Source organism: Podarcis muralis, chromosome 6 (assembly GCF_964188315.1).
Source record: "Podarcis muralis chromosome 6, rPodMur119.hap1.1, whole genome shotgun sequence".
Taxonomy (NCBI): Eukaryota; Metazoa; Chordata; class Lepidosauria; order Squamata; family Lacertidae; genus Podarcis; species Podarcis muralis.
In genome coordinates this window covers 89,798,383-89,812,794 of record NC_135660.1, presented here as the reverse complement: position 1 = coordinate 89,812,794, position 14,412 = coordinate 89,798,383, and the positions used below count along the sequence as shown (strand labels likewise).

Below are 14,412 nucleotides of genomic sequence, written 5' to 3'. Positions count from 1 at the left end.
TGGGCACTGCAATTTATGAAGGATGTTGACAAACTGGAACATGTAAAGAAGTGGGTGACCAAGATGATCAAGGGCCTGGAAACCAAGCCTTATGAGGGACGGTTGAGGGAGCTGGGTATGTTTAGCCTAGAAAAGAGGAGACTGAGAGGAGATATGATCTCCATCTTCAAATATCTCAAGGGCTGTCACAAGGAAGATGGAGCAAGCTTGTTTTCTCCTGCTGTGGAAAACAGGACCAAATGGATGGATTCAAATTACAAGAAAGGGGATTCCAACTAAACATTAGGAGGAACTTTCTGAAAGTAAGAGCTGCTCCAGAGGAATGGACTCCCTCAGAAGTTGGTGGGCTCTCCTTCCTTGGAGTTTTTTAAACAGAGGTTGGATGGCCACCTGTCAGGGATTATTTAGTTGTGATTTCTGCATTGGGGGGGGGGGTTGGACTAGATGATGCTTGGGGTCTCCTCCACTTCTACAATTCTATGATTCTAAGCAAGCCAGGCGTGCCCCGTCTTATATTTTAGCACCTGGTTATTCCTGCCCAGGACAAGGGTGGCACTGTGGGTTAAACCATGACCCGGAAGCTGTACGCCGGCTCCCTCAGCCAATAAAGCGAGATGAGCATCGCAACCCCAGAGTCGGTCATGACTGGACCTAATGGTCAGGGTTCCCTTTACCTTTTGTTCCTGCCCAAGTGCAGAACCTGACATTTGTCCCAATCAATAAACATTAAGTATTGTACTCCTTCCCTAATCCAAGCCCTCTGTGTCAGTGAAGGTCACTGAGGACTGCTGCTGCATTTTCTGTAACATAAGATTTATTCAGACACAATTACTGGCTGAGCACAAAATTTGTTTACGTGCTTACGTTTATTGTATCTGACCATTCTTAATTTCTCTTCTTTGCTACCTGCTTTGAATGGGGCCCTGTACAAGAAAAGGGAAAAGAATCCAGATATCAGGGTTTTAAAATGCGTCCTTTAAATAAACAAATAAAGAAACACCCCTCCCTTCTTCTTTTTTTGCTGATGGCTGTGTGTTCTCACGACGATGGCCTCTCTGTGTGATTTGCCTGGTCACCTGAGGATTTGTGAATGGAAATGTTAGAAAGCTCGGTGCTTTGAGTGTGGAGATAAAAGAGTCCTTTCCTTAGAGGGAGTTATGCCTTAGGAGTCTCCGACTCTGCTTCTTATCACTCGGATGTGTCTCATAAAGGGGTAAAAATAGAGGCATACAGGATTACAGAAGATGGGGCACTGGCGACCATGAAAAGGAAGCCACTGGGAAGAATGGAGGCCTGAGGCACTGAGCAGCAGTTTTAGCCCTTGAGGACTCTGCAATACCTGTGGTGGCAAAGGCCATTTTTTTCTATTCTGCCACACGACCCCAGTGGAACTAACTACATTCGAAGTGCGATCCATCTGGTTCATTTACTGCTTTAGGCAATTAGCTGAAATCCTTTGACCTCCGAGATTGCTTTTTAAGGGTGGAGATACACTGTAGGCATGCTTGTTTTAAGAGCTGTACAATATTTTAAACTGCACTTTACCGGGGAGTAAATTCCACAGAGCTCAATGGGACACTTTTGAGAAAACATGTAGAGGATTGCTCTGGTGGTATTGATGACAGTTCATCTTTCAAGTACTTTATGAGAGAGAAGAGGCAGAAAAATACTTTATTAATGCACTAGAAAACTGCAGTTTTACCCAACATGCTCCTCTGTCCATTTGCTTTGACAGACATTTTGGTCTTAGTATGTAATTTTAGGGAATTTGAGTCTCTGGCATGGTTTTCTAGCTTTGTTCAGCCTCGCTGAGCCTGGTGGTCCTTAGTTTTTTAATCCCTTTTTTATCCCTGTGCAGGACATACCTGAAAACTGAGAAAGAACAATAGCAATTAAGATTCCTAAGTAGGGATGGGAGAATCTGTTAGCTTTCAGTTTCTCATTTTTTTCCAAATTTAGTTTTCCAGGTTTCCACATCAATTTGCAATTTTGTTTTGTTTTGTTTTATTTTTTTAAAAAACAAGTCCTCACAATAATTTTTCAGCATTTTAGGGCACATTTTATCTGAGTACAGTGGTACCTTGGGTTAGATACGCTTCAGTTTACATATGCTTCAGGCTACAGACTCCGCTAACCCAGAAATAGTACCTTGGGTTAAGAACTTTGCTTCAGGATGAGAACAGAAATCGAGTGGCAGAGGTGCGGTGGCAGCAGGAGGCCCCATTAGCTAAAGTGGTACCTCAGGTTAAGAACAGTTTCAGGTTAAGAACGGACCTCTGGAACGAATTAAGTACTTAACTCGAGGTACCACTGTATACACATTTGGGCAATTTCTCCCGTCTCTGTGGTCGAGTTAACTGTTGCTCCAGCAGAAAAGCAGCTGTGGATTGATTGATTGATTGATTGATTGATTGCATTCATATTATTCCCGTTTTCTCCAAGGACTTCAAAGTGGTTCTTCCTCTCCTCATTAATCCCCACGACAACCCTTTGAGGTAAGTTAGGCTGAAAGTGAGTGGTTGGCCCAAAGTCGCCCAGTGAGCTTCATGGCTGAATGGTGATTATGAATCTCTGTTTCCCAGGTGCTAGTCTGACACTCTAACCCAGCTTTTCTCAACTTTGGGTTTCCAGGTGTTCTTGAACTACATTTCCCATCAGTTCCTGACCACTGGCCATACTGGCTAGGAATGATGGGAGTTATAGTCCAACAACCTCTAGGGCTCAAAGGTTGAGAAAGTCTGATTATGGCCGTCCTGTATCAAACCATCCCCCTTTGATAGTCCTTCCTTCATGGAATAAAATAAAAGTGGACCGGTGTAAATCCGATGTATGGTTGATTTACTATGAATTTATAACATAAACGTTGTGTATGTCATGTATGTGTGTCGTGTTTGTACAAACTGAATGATTGGGGGGGGGGGGGTTCCTGCAACACAGTTCAGTGGTGGATTCCAAAGAATACATTCATTAATTTTTATTCAAAGTACAGTTACAAATGTACTATGCCCTGATGCACCTAGAGGACACTACGACATGGGCTACGACAAGAAGGTTTCTGCACACATTGCTGGGTGAAGGGCTGAGTATCTTGATGATGTGCTTTTGCATGCTGTTCCCCTCCCTGGTCCAGCTGCCAGGCCGGGGCTTCCTGTGCAGAATGTGTCCTTAAAACCTAAAAATCGTGGTGGTTGACTGCTTGGAAGGGGGAGCAGGGCTCTTTGGAAGGGGCTACATTTAGATCTCACATCACTCCTGTTTAAAAACAGCTGCACTGGTCAATAGTTTGTTTCTGGACCCAATTCAATGGGGTTAACGTTTAAAGCCCTAAACGACTCTGGCCCCCAATACCTGAAAAAGCACCTCATTCCCTACAGACCCTCTCAGGTGTTAAGCTCAGCCCTGGGGCAGAGGACTTTTGGTAGCTCCACCACCCTCAGAAGTTCAAAAGGCAAATGCCTGGCATGCCTATTTTAAGACACATCCTAATTTGGTGATGCTTTTGAATTATGGTGCTGGAGGAGACTCTTGAGAGTCCCATGGACTGCAAGAAGATCAAACCTATCCATTCTGAAGGAAATCAGCCCTGAGTGCTCACTGGAAGGACAGATCCTGAAGCTGAGGCTCCAATACTTTGGCCACCTCATGAGAAGAGAAGACTCCCTGGAAAAGACCCTGATGTTGGGAAAGATGGAGGGCACAAGGAGAAGGGGACGACAGAGGACGAGATGGTTGGACAGTGTTCTCGAAGCTACCAGCATGAGTTTGACCAAACTGCAGGAGGCAGTGGAGGACAGGAGTGCCTGGCGTGCTCTGGTCCATGGGGTCACGAAGAGTCGGACACGACAAAACGACTAAACAACAACATTTGGGTGATCATAAGTTGCCCTGAATGCCGCATTTTAAATTGTTCTGGTGGGGACGCATCATGCTTCTTCTGGGATAGTTTGTGTACCTTTGGTCTCCACCCTGCACCTGGCTCTCACCTGAGGCACCTAGAAGCTGTCCACATGGGACAGTGGTCATATCCTGTGGAACGGCTTCCACTGGCCACCAAAACCAGCTGAGAGTAGCCAATGAGTTGCATGCAAAGACAGGCTCTGGTGGATTGAGTGGACAAGACCAAGAGTGGTACCAATGGTCAAGAAGGCCTTTTCTGCACATGCTTTTAGACCAGGCATCCCCAACCTTTGGCCCTCCAGATGTTTTGGCCTACAACTCCCATGATCCCTAGCTAACAGGACCAGTGGTCGGGGTGATGGGAATTGTAGTCCAAAACATCTGGAGGGCCGAAGGTTGGGGGTGCCTGTTTTAGACGGAAGTGAGGGGCAGATGGAGCTCATACATCTGGGAAGGCAACCCATCTAGGAGAGGGTAAACTCTGGTCTGAAACCTCCACTGCCTTGCGGGATATTGTCATGGTCCGGTTTATAGGCGATTGAAGTCCTGGCGGAGAATGTCGGGACCGGGGGCAAGACGGTGGGGTGGGAGCAGGAACAAGAGTCTGGAAGCCAGGAGTCAGGAAGCCAAGGATCTAAGGGTCAGGAAACCAGGACTCAAGAAGCCAAACGCAGCAAGGCAGGGAGCGTGTTGCTGTGGCCATGAGCCAAAGGGAAATGCTGAGCTTATATCCCTTCCGGGCTCTTGCCACCAGGTGCTGTGAGTTACCAATTGGCCTCACCTGTGAGGCCACGCCTTGCCTCTTCAGAACAAACTTAGGAAAGCCCCAGTCCTGTGAAGCCTTATCGGTCACAGGGCCTGGCTCCTTCACTCACTCCTGACAGATATCTCCGGGAGAAGAAAAGGAGTAGGCCCTACACAAATCCAGAGTGAAGTCCCTAAGACGGTTGGATGGCACCTTGCGTGCCTCCTTCTGGCAACTCCTGCAGCCTAGCTGATGCCAAGCATATTGCTCTGCTTTCCTTTGGACCACGTCAGCGAGGCCGAGAGTAGTGGGTCCTGTTGTCTGAGCAGCCCAAGACCCCCAGACACACTGCCCAGGCTTGCACGCCAGGCAGATCACTTCAGTGCTGCTAATACAGCAAAACAACAACACAAGAGGCAGCAGTTACGAGTTACCAGTCTCTGCAGCCACAGTTTAGGACCTTAGGGCATAGCTGTCAACCGTCCCTTATTTAGTGGGAAACTCCCTTATCCCAGCGCTGTGTCCTGCTGCTGTCCCTTATTGATGATGTCCCTTAAATTTCCCGGGTTTCAAAAGAAGCAGCTCCTCTCCCTCCCTCCCTGCCAGCCAGGGAGGAGGGAGGCTCCAACTGTGTTGCTTGGCTGCATTGCTCACCCAATAAGGAGTTTAAGAACGACTGGGGGGTGGAGCTTGCATGCCTTCTGCCGATCAAATCGGCCGCGTTGCCTGGGAACTCGCCTTTGCTCAGCGCTTCCCAGCAGAGAGGTGACGGTGGTTTTCCTTGCTGCATCCCCTTTGCCGGGTTGCTGCGCTGTGGGAACCACCGCTTGAGGCTTCGTTTGGCTGCTGGCTGGGCTTTCTGCCTTTGGCTTGGAGGGGCTCAGAAGTTGAACCTACCTGTGCTTGGAAAATCCCTTATTTGGGCTGCTGAGCCCTTATTTTCGAGGCTGCTGGTCCCTTATTTTCAAATCTGTAAGTTGACAGCTATGCCTTAGGGCAAAGTGTGGGAAATAAATTAAATTAAATTCCCTCACCTTCGCTCCTCTTCTTTGCCAAATAGCTTGTTGACAAAATTGTAAAGACTTTGTACTTGCCGTCTCAACAGCTCCCCTTTGGGTTAAAGTGCTGCTAAGAATCTACTTGCACGCGGAGGTGCTTTCGAACTGCTAGGTTGCCAGGCGCTGGGACCGAACGACGGGAGCGCACCCCGCCACGGGGATTCGAACCGCCGACCATACGATCGGCAAGTCCTAAGGGCTGAGGTTTTACCCACAGCGCCACCCGCGTCCCCCTAAGAATTTCAAGCTGCTAAGTGTATCTTTTATTACTATCTGGCAAATGGGGAAATAATAATTTGAAATGAGAAAACGTCAATAATCTGGAAAACAAAAGAGGGACAATGGTATTATATGGGCTTAGAAACAATATGTAGAGCTTGACATTGTCACGGGGAAAGGAAAATGGGAAGGAACATGGTTACAACGCAACGGACACGATGGCAAAACAAAATGTTTCGTACGACTACTGCCTCAAATTGCCAATACTTCCATGCTCAGCCTCAGGAAGAATGAAGAGACACCGCAAAAAAGGCAGAATTAGAAGTTCATGAAGGCATGTGGATCAGGTGGCCAGTTTCCTAAGCAGATCTAGCATGGACCGTGAGATGCATCAAACTCAAATACTACTAGACACATTTGCAGTACCATGGGTGGGCATCAAGGGGACCTGCTAATACAATAGGCCTAACAGAAGCTGTAGCTGTTCCAATTTTTCAGTTTTGGTCTCAGATTCTCTCTCTGTGTGTCTGTCTCTTGAGAGAGAGAAAGGTAGGTGTCAGCTTGGAAGACAACCGTTCGCATACTCAGCCATTTATTTCCAACACGTGCCGTTCTATGAAATATCCGCAGAGATATTTCCACCTCTTGGTTCAGTTATGAAGGAGAGGTCCGCTGCTCTCCTACCTGCATCCACATTCTGCTACCTTCATCCCTTCGTACTGGTATTTCAGAGTGGGCGTCCCGGCATCATCATTGTAAAGCAAGGAAATGGCTTCCAGCTTGGTGGGAACGCAACAAGCCTTGGCTGCTTTCTTGGGGTTCTTGTAGTGCACCAAGGTCTGGATGATAGCGTGTTTGGTCGGGGTGACGTTATCAGTCAAAGGAAAGAAGCAGCCCCCTTTGCACTCAAACGCCTCATAATCCGAGGGCGCAATGATCCAATTCCAGCCAATTTCTTTGAAGTTGACGTGAAGAGACGTTCTCCGACAGTGGTTGCTTTCAACGCTGCGTTTGCTTCTAGATGGAGAACGGTGGGTTCCGCCGACAGGCAACGCATTCTGCTTGTGAACAGTGTCATTCTTAAGCACGCTCTCCTGTTCGTGCACCATCATTTCCTGAAGTTCCCTGTGGTTCTCCTTGATTCTGTTGCCATGATCGTTGGAAAACACTATCAGCAAGGGCAAACGGTTGGACTCTGGTGTTACACTGATGCGCGGCTTTCCACAGGTGGGCTCCCTCTGAACATGGCTTTCCACGGTGATCTGTAGCTGGCTGGTAGTCCTTGCTTTCTCCACCTTGACCCATCTTTTCACAGTGCCGGACATATCAAACATCACCCAGCCGCATTTGTGGATTTCTTTGGAGACTAGGAAAGATTGGGCCTCTTTTGGTTTCTCCCAGGGATCCCCTCCTAGACTGCCGTAGATGACCACCTTTCCCTGAAGGTGAGAGAAACACTCTGCCTCCTCCTGGCAAGCAGCGTGGATCCGAAGCTCAGCTCTGGTGACTTCTTCATGCCATGGGATGGAGACGTTGAAAAGTAAGATGTATTTCTGAAAGGGATCCATTTCCCCTGAGGCAATATCTGTGGGAGAAAATTGATAAGCATTGTTACCATAGCTCTCTGTTATTGCGGGGTGGGAGATATGAAACGTAGGCAACCCAGTCAGTTGGGCGGGTGTGGCGATCACACAGGGTCCCCAGACGTTTGACGGTCTGTGCCACCTGTGCCACCACTATGATCACTTCCCCTCTGCCACCAACCCGTTTCTCTCGGGTACACACTGAGTCCAGACAGTTGTTAACATTAAAAACAAATATTCAAGTTTATTTTACAAGCATGAACAGGTTTATGGTTTCAGATAATTTTTCTTGTCAGTTTCTTATCCTTAGTTTCTATACTGGCCTATACCTTTCTAATAACTTCTAACTAATTATCCCATCTGTCTCCTGACTCCTCCTAACAATTTCTCTCTTTCTCTCACAACAAAACTCGACCAAGCCACAGACTTATCCTCCCTCTTCCTTCTCCAACTCCCAACTAACTTTCCAACAACTCCAACTCTAACTCTAACTCCTCCCCTTGGGTTCCCACTGGCCATTCACTTCACACTCATTTAACCCTTTCCTTATGACCCACCTAGGAGGCAAACGCCACAGTGGGGTACAAATAAAATAAAATAAAATAAAATAATAATAATATCACCACCACCACCACCATTATCATCATCATCATCATCATCATTGCTTTTTTCTGGGGGTACACAGGGGTACACATACCCCTAAAGATTTTGAGAATCTAAGTTTGGCCTCATTGAGGGGCAGTATTTCAATATGAGTAGGAAAATGAAAGTACCCCTAAACATTTTTTTTTTTTTAGAAAAAAGCACTGATTGTTGTTGTGGTTGTTGTTAGGAATAGGTCTTAGACCTGCATCTTAATTGATGGCTTGCTGCTGGTGGTGTTACAAGTTCTCATGTAAATCAAAACAGTAGCAAATATTCTGCTTGCAGCCAGTAGACAACATTTTATGGGTGAAATAAGGGATTATTTTAATATTTCTAACAGACCTGCTATGACAGCGAGGTTCAGTATCTAAAGCCTCCACCTCCTATTGTTGTGGAATGATTTCAGTGCATTAAAAGAAAACTGCCTGGCAAAGAAAGAGAGATCTAGACCGTCCCAGTGTCCCTATTTTCCTGGGACAGTCGCGGATTTACAGAAGCTGCCCTGGTTTCGGATTTGATCCTGGAATGTCCCACTTTTCCTTAGGACGTCCCTGTTTTCACTGGAGAAATGTTGGAGGGTATGGAGTTATGCGGCCCCTGAGCCAAGGAAATAAGTAATTATACAACCTTTAGAAGGCACCTGAAGGCAGCCCTGAATAGGAAAGTTTTTTAAAAATATTTTATTATGTTTTTTATATACAGTGGACCCTCTAGTTATGGACTGCTCTGGATATGTAACTTTCGGGTTACAAATGTGGCATGTGCAGAAGTGCTCAATCGCTCCATGTGCGTGCACAGAAGTGGTGCCTCTGCCTATGGACTTTTCAGGATGCGGCTGGACCCCCGGAATGAATTTAATTCATATTTTGAGGGTCCACTGTATGTTGGAAGCTGCCCAGAGTGGCTGGGGCAACTCAGTCAGATGGGTGGGGTATAAATATCATAATCATCACCATCACCCCCACCACGAATGAATAGGATGTCCCTATTTTCATCAGTGCTGGAGGAGACTCTTGAGAGTCCTGTGGACTGCAAGAAGATCAAACCTATCCATTCTGAAGGAAATCAGCCCTGAGTGCTCACTGGAAGGACAGATCCTGAAGCTGAGGCTCCAATACTTTGGCCACCTCATGAGATGAGAAGACTCCCTGGAAAAGACCCTGATGTGGGGAAAGATGGAGGGCACAAGGAGAAGGGGACGACAGAGGACAAGATGGTTGGACAGTGTTCCCGAAGCTACCAGCATGAGTTTGACCAAACTGCGGGAGGCAGTGGAAGACAGGAGTGCCTGGCGTGCTCTGGTCCAGGGGGTCACGAAGAATCGGACACGACTAAACGACTAAACAACAACAACAACAACATTTTCATCAGAGAACTGTTGGAGGTTATGGGCTTGTTTTGTTTCTCTCAGGATGAATGGGCCCCCCTTCCCTGCCCTGAAAGTGGGGAGGGTGTCAATGAAAAAAGCCCAGGGTTTTCCCAAAACGTTTGATTGCCTGTTAATTGGGCTGGCAGCAGAATCACCAGCCGTACTAGCAATGGCACCCTCCATTGTGCTTGAGGCAGCAGGGTAATTTTTTTGGGGGGTGGGAGAGAACCAGGAGAAGCCATGCAACATACTAAGTGGTGTTCCACAACAGTGGGGAACACCTTAGGGGTTCAAGAGGAATAGCTGAGGGCTACTGTCACTGCTCTCAAACATCTGCCGCCTGAGACCAATATCCTACCCTGTCTGATGGTAAGGCCAGCCCTGATCCCAGTTTATACATAAAGCATGGATCAGTTTCAGGCACTACAGAACAAATTATATATCCTAGCCACTAGCATTTGGTAGCCTAATGGCCAGCTATCTGCCCATAAACAAGCAGCGAAGGACTTCACTGTGGCACAAATGAAACACATGCACACTCAGCAGCCAAACTGGATAAAGCCCAAGAAATCACAGGTTGATTTCTCTGCTCCTCCTTCCATTTACCTAGTAATGGCCTCCTTGTGGGACGCTGGTGGCGCTGTGGTCTAAACCACTAAGCCTCTTGGGCTTGCCGATCAGAAGGTCGGTGGTTCGAATCCCCACAACGGGGTGAGCTCCCGTTGCTTGGTCCCAGCTCCTGCCAACCTAGCAGTTCAAAAGCACACCAGTGCAAGTAGATAAAGAGGTACCACTGTGGCAGGAAGGCAAACAGCGTTTTCGTGCGCTCTGGTTTCTGCCACAGTGTGCCGTTGCGCCAGAAGCGGTTTAGTCATGCTGGCTAGATGACGGCTCCCTCGGCCTGAAAGCGAGATGAGCGCTGCAACCCCACAGTCGCCTTTGACTGGACTTGACTGTACAGGGGTCCTTTACTTTTACCTAATGGCCTTCTATGAGGACTGTGCCATGACATGGCAAGGGATGAGGGGAGTAATTCTGGCATGCACTTTGGGGGGCGGGGGAAGAGAGAGTTTCCACTTAACTTTCTGTCCCTTTTGGAGCTCCTCTTTGTAAAGGTCATAAGCGAATAGAATTGCTGAGCACATTTTATCTCATTATTATTATTATTATTTAATTAAATTTATATACTGCCCTTCATCTGAAGATCCCAGGGTGGTTCACATCATAATACAGTGATACCTCGGGTTAAGTACTTAATTCGTTCCGGAGGTCCGTTCTTAACCTGAAACTGTTCTTAACCTGAAGCACCACTTTAGCTAACGGGGCCTCCCGCTGTTGCCGCCACACGATTTCTGTTCTCATCCTGAAGCAAAGTTCTTAACCTGAAGCACTATTTCTGGGTCAGCGGAGTCTGTAACCTGAAGCGTATGCAACCTGAAGCGTATGTAACCCAAGGTACCACTGTAATGCAAAACGAGAGCAAACAAAAAATACATAACCAGAACCAAAACAAACCAATAACCTTAACAATCATAATTATTTTGCTATCTTAATGCTATTCCTGGTAGCGTTCCCAGGGGGCCCAACGCCATGTGCTGACATCGCATGCAAGGAGTCAGGGAGTGGAGCTGAACATCTTCTGAACATTGAGGAGGCCCTCAAAAAAACAAAAACAAAAAAACCCAAAAAACGGGGGGGGGGAACTGGAGCCTACAATTGTTCCTGAAATGTGGTCCTAGTTGCTATTCTTTTTATTAGTTTCACTTTTTAAAAAAGCACCCTAAGGTGTCTTCACATTGGTGCAAAGAGGAAAGCATTTTCGGGTCTCCCTTAAAGCACAGCAAATGAAGATGGGCTCAAGGCTTAGTTTGGCGTGGTTGCTTTTTTAATAGGGCTGTCATATTTCAATAATTGAAAATCTGGACACAAAAGTTTTTGAGCAAAATGGTTTTTGGCAAAGTTGCTGAGCTTTTTTGGGGGGAGGGGGCCCCAACACTGTTGAGTTTTTGAGTTTCCCCCAAAGTCGCCCCCCCCCCCCGCAAAATCTCGAAAATATCTACTCTTTGACATGGAATTTCCCCAGACATTACAGCCTGGCTGAAATTCTGGACATGTGGCAACCACAATTTCATGAAAACTACTGCTAATTTTAAAACCCTATTGAAGTATCATGATTTGGCCACTGTCAGAAACAGGAACCTTCACTGGGGAGACAATTGACATCAGGAATAAACTCAGAAGGGTTGTTCAGTTGGCAGGGGCAGAGTGCCAGAGATGTTTTGACAAGCAAGCCCTAAATTACATTATCAGTTTATTGCTGGTATCTGATTTCTTCTTGATTTAAAAAGGAAACAACATCTTTCATATTATATAAGGGAATGTGAAGAACGATCAGGCTTGCTGATAGAGCAAGTAACTACAGCTGCAATTTCATAAACACTTAGTGTAAGATCCATTGAACTTAATAGGACTTACTTTTGAGTAGGCACACAAAGGATTCCACTATAGGATTCCTACCCACTGGGAAAACCAAGCCCACACATTGCGGAAGAAAACCCTCATACCTTCAGGACTGAAGCTACGGACAATGTTGGATATGGGGCTGGAAGACTTGTCCTTGGTATATCGATTGTACAACTCAATCATGAATTGGGGTGGCTCCTCTTTCATCTTCTCCTGTGAAGGTATCTCTGATAGGTTCAAGTTCCTCAAGAAATCGGCTTTCAGATTCTCCAGGAAAGCCTGAAAGTCGAAAGGGGCCTCTTCATCCATATTCCCAAGGTCACCGGAGTGTTCGGGAGAGTTCCCCGCGGTGAGTAATCCGCTCCTAACATCCACAGGTTTGCTGTTGGTCAGGTGGACGAAGACGACATTCACAAGAGCCAAGGCACCAAAACAGTACATTTTGCATGTGCTTCGTTCTCCGGTGAGGGAAAAGCCAACAGAGATCCAGGAACGTCTTGTCCGATTAGAGTCTGAGGAGTGAGTAGGGGAGCAAAACCAAAAGCGAGACACTTTCTGAAGCTGTGTTGTGGCCGCTCTTTTCCCCAGCCCCAGCCCCTTGTGAATTGTCAAGTAGACTGGTCATACACTTGCCCTTATCTCAGCGATTGATGCTAACATTTCAGTCCCTTATCTATTACGGCTCTTCACTAATGAAGATTCTATAAACATGCGGACGAGCACATATGGCTCATGAAAAGCCATGGCATCCACGATGGAATCTATGTTCTCCTTTGGGGGGTCATTGTTGCTTAATGATGTCCTGTTGTCATTTCCTTGCCAGCGACAATATGTATTTTAGGATGCCTGATAGGAGCTTGGAGGGGGAGGGGAGGGAGGTTTGTAAAGTGTTTTCCTAGATTCCCGCAGCAAAATATTAACACCCCCACTACAGCACCAAAGTTCCTTAAAATACTTTCCAAACGGCGCTGATGTGCTCTGATGTAAGACACAATCCTATGATGATGGAAATACCCATAAAGGGGACTCATTTATCAGCTAAGCGCTATTGTTTGTACACAGAAGATGATCTGCTTTCTGTCATCTCTCTCTCTCTCTCCCCCCCCCCCAGGACTGTCAGTTATCACTTGGGTGGATATGATGGCAATTCCTTGGTTTTTCCGGTAAGTAACAAACATTATTATTGTCCAGTAGCGCCTTACAGACCAACTAAGTTTGTTCTTCGTATAAGCTTTTGTGTGCATGCACACTTCTTCAGATACACGAAGGCTTATACCAAGAACAAACTTAGTTGGTCTCCAAGGTGCACAGGTGGTGCTGTGGGTTAAACCACAGAGCCTAGGACTTGCCGATCGGAAGGTCGACGGTTCGAATCCCTGCGACGGGGTGAGCTCCCGTTGCTCAGTCCCAGCGCCTGCCAACCTAGCAGTTTGAAAGCATGTCAAAGTGCAAGTAGATAAATAGGTACCGCTGCGGCGGGAAGGTAAACGGCATTTCCGTGCGCTGCTCTGGTTTGCCAGAAGCGGCTTAGTCATGCTGGCCACATGACCCGGAAGCTGTCTGTGGACAAACGCCGGCTCCCTCGGCCTATAGAGTGAGATGAGCGCCGCAACCCCAGAGTCAGCCACGACTGGACCTAATGGTCAGGGGTCCCTTTGCCTTTAAGGTGCTACTGGACAATTTTTTTATTGTTTATTTATATTTCGACTGCATCAGACCAACACGGCTATCTACCTGAATCTTTTATTATTATTATTATTATTATTATTATTATTATTATTATTATTATTACTATTTTGTTGGGAGCTGCCCAGAGTACCTGGGGCAACCCACTCAGATGGGCAGCAATAATAAATAATAAATTGTTATTGTTATATAGCCTTTTTGCACGTAACGCTTCCTTCCTTAGATATACTGCGTCCCAACATGAAACTCTTTATGGGGCTCAGGCAAGCCTCCGAGGGAAGCAAGTTCTATGGGGCAGTCGCTGGACACAGATTTGTGATGAGAAGAAAAAAGTCTGTGCATATTGTTACAAAAGTCAGGTGCCTGCCCCTCGCTCTGCTGAGCGGTGGCCAGAGCCCATGAGGTCCCAGGCAACCCCACGGGGTCCGTGTTCCTTTGAATAATGGAAGACACGGTCGAGACTGTCACGGCTTTAAGAAATGTGCTTTCTTCACCTATTTACACTTTCAGTCTGCATGGAAGGGAGTCCAGATCTTACAGCATGGCCATTTCAAGAAGGGCTTGTCCCCCACAGCTGAGCAGAGCTGGAGTCTAAGGTATCTCTCCTAGCCTGCCTTCAGCCAGCCTGCCCAAGATGGCTCTTCTTCCTGCTTCTTCCTCCCACCATTCCTTGCTTCCACACACCCCATCACCTTGGTAACCTCTTACTCCCCAAGCCATTCCTCCCCAATGGCCCACCAATGGTCA

The 14,412-nt window shown here is 46.9% G+C and overlaps 1 protein-coding gene across 1 annotated transcript; it reads right to left on the bottom strand.

Moving 5' to 3' along the window:
- Positions 1 to 3,051: 3,051 nt before the first annotated feature.
- On the bottom strand, positions 3,052 to 12,877 carry GDF2 (growth differentiation factor 2). Its single transcript, XM_028728442.2, has 2 exons — positions 12,081 to 12,877; positions 3,052 to 7,504 (listed from the first exon to the last, which is right to left on the bottom strand). The coding sequence occupies exons 1-2, from the start codon at positions 12,418 to 12,420 to the stop codon at positions 6,600 to 6,602; spliced, it is 1,245 nt and encodes a 414-aa protein (XP_028584275.2). The 5' UTR covers positions 12,421 to 12,877; the 3' UTR covers positions 3,052 to 6,599.
- Positions 12,878 to 14,412: the final 1,535 nt, after the last annotated feature.